The sequence below is a fragment of the Neomonachus schauinslandi genome, chromosome 2, assembly GCF_002201575.2.
Source record: "Neomonachus schauinslandi chromosome 2, ASM220157v2, whole genome shotgun sequence".
NCBI classification, from domain to species: Eukaryota; Metazoa; Chordata; class Mammalia; order Carnivora; family Phocidae; genus Neomonachus; species Neomonachus schauinslandi.
This window is the reverse complement of record NC_058404.1, coordinates 102,600,209-102,606,208: the sequence shown is the minus strand read 5'-3', so window position 1 is coordinate 102,606,208 and position 6,000 is coordinate 102,600,209. Positions and strand designations below refer to the sequence as shown.

Sequence of the window (6,000 nt, the reverse complement as noted above, 5' to 3'; positions counted from 1 at the left end):
GTGTGTGTGTGTGTGTGTGTGTGTGTGTGTGTGTGTGTGTGTGTGTGAGAATGCCAGGCAGTGTGAACAAGAGATAGAGAGGACTTTCCAGGCAGAGGATTAGTGCATGAAGCCACACGGAACAAGAGACAGAGATGCAGAACAGCATCACTGCTTTAGGAAACTCAGTGTTGGTACAAATAAAATGCAGACTACTGACAGATAAGAGATTATTAAGATTTTATTAATAAGAATTGACAAAAACCAGAATAACTTTTCAGTCAAGTAAGAAGGTGGATTTTACCCTATGGGTTGTGAGACATTATCACAGAGAAGCACGTGATTAGGTTTACTTTGAGACAATCACACTGGGATGTAAATACTGACCCCCAAGAATTTAAAAGGATTTTAAGAGAATACTATGCACTGTATGCCAACGAATTAGATTACATAGATGAAACGAACAAGTTCCTAGAAGCACACAAATAACCAAAACTGATTCAAGAAGAAATAGAAAAACTCCAGAGACCAGGAACAAGAGATTGTATCAAAAAAAAAAAAAAAAAAAACCCCCCCCCAAAAAAAACACTCACACACACACACACACACACACACACACACACACAACTTCCCAACAAAGAAAAGTCTGAAACCAGACAGTTTCACTGATAAATTCCACCAAACATTTAAAGATGAATTAACACTAATCCCCTCAAATTCTCCCAAAAAACAAAGACGAGGGAATACTTCCTAACTTATTCTGTGAGGCCAGCATTACCTTAATACCAGAGCCAGACAAAAATATTACAAGAAAACTCTAGGCCAATATCCCCTTTGAATATAGATGCAAAAATCTTCAAACAAAAAACAGAAACTCTAATAAGCCAAATTCAAAGGCATATTAAAAGGATTACAATTATGACCAAATGAGATTTATCCAGACTGCAATGGTAGTTCAACATATGAAAATCAAACAATGGAATACACCACATTAACAGAACAAAAGATAAAAAAAATTATCATCTCAGTTGATGAAGGAAAGCCTTTGACAAAATCCAACACCTTGTCTCGATAAAAATACTGAAAACTAGGATAGAAGGGGGCTTCCTCAACATAATAAAGGGCATTTATAAAAAACTCACAGCTAACATCACATTGAATGGTGAAAAACTGAAAAATAATGCAAAAAAATGGGCCCCTAGTTCACACTATATTCAAAAAATTAAAACAGATCAAAGACCTAAATGTAAGAGCTAAAACTATCAAACTCTTAGAAAAAAACAGGAGAGTAAATCTTCATGACCTTGAAATTGACAATTCTTAGATCTGACACCAAAAGCATGTTAAGAAAAGGGAAAGAAAAAAAAAACCCAGATAAATTAGATTTCAACATTGAAATGTTTTTTTTTTTTTTAAGATTTTATTTTTTTAAGTAATCTCTGCATCCAAAGTAGGGCTCAAACTTATAACCGCCAGATCAAGACGAGCATGCTCTACCGACTGAGCCAGCCAGGCGCCCCCAACGTTGAAAAGTTTTGTGCATCAAAGGTTATTATTAAAAAAGTGAAAAGATAACTTATGGAATGTAAGAAGATGTCTAGTATCTAGAATATCCAAAGAACTCTTACATTCAACAACAAAAAGACAAATAATAAAATTTTAAAATGGGAAGAAGACTTGAATAGATATTTCTCCAGAGAAGATACAAATGCCAACAAACGAGTATACAGAAAGATGCTCAATATTATTATTAATTATTATTAATTATTATTAATTATTATTAATCCTTTGGGAACTTTAAATCAAAGCCACAATGAGATATCACTTCACATGCCCTAAGGTGACTATAATTTTGAGAACAATAATTACAAATGTTGACAAAGATGTGGAAAAATTGGTATTCTCTGGCATTGCCAGTGGGAATATAAAATGGTGTGGGTACTATGAAAAACAGTACAGTAGTTCCTTGAAAAATCAAACAGAATCACCATATGACACAGCAATTCTACTCATAAGTATATGCCCCAAAGAATTTAAAACAGGTAATTAAATACCTATATGCACATTCGTCTGAGAGCAATTCACAAGAGCCAAAAGGGAGAAACAACCCAAATGTGCATCAATTATGAATAGATAAACAAACTGTGGTATATACATACAATGGAATATCATTCAGCATAAAAGAGAATGATGTACTGATACATGCTACAATGTAGATAAACCCTGAAAACATTACGCTAAGTAAAAGAAGCCAGTCACAAAGGTCACATCCTATATGATTCATTTACGTGAAATATCCAGAATAGGTAAATCTATTGAAATGAAAGAAGATTGGTAGTCGTCAGGGTCTGTGGAGAGTAGGGAATAACTCCTTAATGGGTATGGAATTTTATTTTGGGACATTAATATCTGCGCACGAGATAGAGGTGAGAGTTGCACAACATTGTTAATGTACTCAATGCCAATGAATTGTTCACTTTAAAATGATTGATTTTATGTTATGTGAATTTCACCTCAATTAAAAAAAAATACCATTACCTTGGTGGGGTGGAGAACACATACACTGGAGATTGAATGTAATAAAACACAGGGAGGGTGCAGGCTATGCACTGCTAGTGGGACTAGAAACTGAGAGGAAGAAATAGATTTGAGTGTTATTTAGGAAGGAGAAAGACTGGGAATGCGTGAGAAAGGATGACTTCTATCCAGAATGAGTAGGTTAAGAGGATAAGATTTTGGAACCAAGACAACCAGTTCTCTCTACTGAGCAGGCTGCATTTCAGAGAGGTTTGGGAGGCATTGGATCTCTACTCAATGGACCAGTTTGAGCCACAGATAAGGATCAGAGAGTTTTGAAAATAGGATAGAAATAGACGAGATAGAAGTAAATAGAAAAAAACCATGCTTGTAACATTACAGTTTTTTTTTTATTTTTTATTTTTTATTATTTTTTTAAGATTTTATTTATTTGCAAGAGAGAGAATGAGAGACAGAGAGCATGAGAGGGAGGAGGGTCAGAGGGAGAAGCAGACTCCCCGCTGAGCAGGGAGCCCGATGCGGGACTCGATCCCGGGACTCCAGGATCATGACCTGAGCCGAAGGCAGTCGCTTAACCAACTGAGCCACCCAGGCGCCCCATTACAGTTTTTTTTAAATAACATCATGGTCCAGTTTAGCTTAGGAAGTAGTCAACAAAATATTTAGCATAAATGAAAGTTGAGTTGAATGTGACAGTAGGAAGGTGTCTGTACACAGTTAATATTTAATTTCTATGTCCCATCAGTTGTTTGTGTAGCTGTACAATTAAGTAATCTAAAGAGGTTTTGCCTATATGAAAATGTTTCCAATAAAAGCACCAATGAATTAAACCAATTGAAATTATGAAGCTAGGGCTGTACCTCTGGTTCAGGTTAGAGCTCTACATGTGTACATTTCTTTCTCTACAAGTACTTCATGCCTTAAAGAAGTTCACTGTTCATATAGGTATTTTTATGAGTAGGCCCACTGGGAGTACACTGTTGCCTTAACCTTACCACCAAAGTTTCATGGAAGGACAAGGAAAACATCTTGTGTTTGTGAGTTTCCTTTCATGTGGACTGCTTACCCCATACTTTATCCATTGGGATATGCCAATGGGACGAAGTCCTCGAGTTTCCCTCCACATTTAAAGAGAATTCTCTACTGGGCAATTTCACACACTACAACTTTAATGCTTCTTCTTCTACTGAGCTACATTAATACTCTTCTTGCTATTTTTATGTTAGAAATAAGCATCCAAGTGTTTTCCCTAAAGCCTGTGTCAATCTTCTGTCGACTGTCAAATCTTGCACAGAATCATGACACTGTGCATCAAGAAACCAAACTTTTTCCTTAATTAATTAACGCTAGGATTAATTTTACTGACAGTGGTAGTATTTTTCCTTTCATAAATAGTGTAAACAACTATGTTGATAATTTCATTTCAATTCAAATGTCATAAGCAGAGAATCTAAACAATTAGCAATATTATTTAAACAAAGGAGTTTGTTCATGTTTTAGAAATTCATGGTTAGGCTGTAACAAAATAAATAATATCTATGACCAGTTAAATCTCTGGTTTAAGTGTCATTAACCTGTCAAAGATCTGGGTAGACACATGAAAGCTGCCTTGAATCATCACGCACCTATACCGTGAAAGAACAACTCAACTGCATTAAAAAAGGGTGCAAGAGTGCCTTGAAGAAAATCAGAGTCTATTTGCTCCCAGCAAACTAGGGTGAACCAAATTACTACAAAGTGGTTACATGGATTATGCAATCACAAGATACAAGCAGCACATTACTAGAAAGACCAGCACTGCAAAGCAAACACACACTCATACATATACACATAGATGCACAGATGCAGACACACACACACACACTTCCAGCATGTCTGTTACTGGAGGACACTGGGGAAAGAAAAGAGAAACCAAACTCACATCACACTGAAAAGGCTTTTCTCCAGTATGCGTCCTCTTGTGCTCATCCAGGCCTCGCTTCTGGCTGAAGGCTTTGCTGCACTCTGAGCACTTGTATGGCTTCTCCTGCAGTCAGTGGAAAGAGAGCGCCATGAATGTGAGTGAACTTAGAGCCCTCCTTACTAAGGTGTATGGGGGTGGTGGTATTTTATCTAGTTCTGTAGGGTGCCGCAGCAAATCCAGAGGGGTGCCGTGAGTTATTTTAAATATTCAGGAGAAACAGCACTACTCAACATCTGCTGGACAAACTGAGCTACTTGGCTCACGGCAGTTCAGTTCCAACATTAGATTGTACAACAGTTCTTTTAATTATGTCTTACCTTTGCAAGGCTGGGTTCTGAATGATAGACATGATCTAACTACTAAAAGAACTGAACTCTTAGGTTTTCTTTTGGTCTTGGCGGGCTGCAAAAATTTACTGAGATACTAAGGGCATCATGGACCAAGAGAGTTTGGGACCCCTGATCTAGATGGTGCAAATTGTTTACTATCTCAGAGGAATTCCTGGGAGTGAAAACTTCAGAACAAAATTGTCATCAGATTTTGGGGGTGAGTTTAAAAAACTACAGCTCACTTGTGATTTAAGTATTTTCATTTCTATTGCCCAATCTTTCTTTCCTAGGTAGAATATTCTTTTATAAAATCTAAGTTACTTTTTTAAATGAGGCATTTTTAAATTCTTCGTCATAGACTTGTAAGGAAAAATAGTATCTCCACAGGAAAAGAAAAAATGTCCACATTCCTTAGCCACCTTTGATACCAGGTACTTATATCACCATCCTTTTCACTTGGAAAGAACTGCAAAATAAATTAACATTGTTCCATTAAAACAGCTCGTGAAAAAAAACAACCCCAAAACAGCTGGTCATTACTAAACAGTGCATAAATAAAAATATTTGAGGAAAAAAATAAGATCTGTTTAAAGTAAACCTGCAAGGAGATTTTTTTCCCAAATACATCTTCAAAAATGTTATAGTTTTTTAAATTGAGGTAGTGTGTGTGTGTGTGTGTGTGTGTGTGTGTGTGTGTGTGTGTATGTATGTATTTAATTTCCTGTTATGTGGACAAGTTCCATGCATATTTTCTCCTCAGTATTTAAAAGAGTATTATAACATTTTCAGACCTACAAAACCAAACCAACATGTGTGTATCTCCAGCTAGCTCTTAAGGAGTCAAACATTACCAGTACGTGCCTCTCGACGCACCCGCACCCCCACTCCTTGACTGCAGCACCAGTCCATGTCCTCAGAGGTGACCACTGTGCTGGACATGGAGCTTATCATTCCCTTGCTTTTCTCTACTTTTTTTACTGCACATGTATAGAAGGATCTCTAAGTAAGACATAGTATTATTTTGCCTTTTAAACTTATTTAAATAGTATCATACTGTATGTAAACTCTGTGAGTTCTTTTGAAATTGACTTATTTTTGCTCAACATTATCTTTATGAGCTTCTAGTCCCCAATTTCATTTTGTGAACACATGTTGTTCCTACTCATTCATTTTTAATACCACATTACATTC

General features: G+C 36.4%; 1 protein-coding gene across 2 annotated transcripts in view; it reads right to left on the bottom strand.

Annotated features, from left to right (window-relative positions):
- The window catches only part of PRDM5 (PR/SET domain 5), a 193,026-nt gene that overhangs the window by 6,093 nt on the left and 180,933 nt on the right, over nt 1–6,000 (bottom strand). Inside the window, exon 15 of one of the 2 annotated variants that reach the window (XM_021681494.1) lies at nt 4,439–4,543. The exons of the other annotated variant lie outside the window; for it this stretch is intronic. Coding sequence (XP_021537169.1) covers nt 4,439–4,543 — 105 coding nt within the window. The remainder of the gene's footprint in view (nt 1–4,438; nt 4,544–6,000) is intronic. 2 annotated transcript variants of the gene reach the window in all.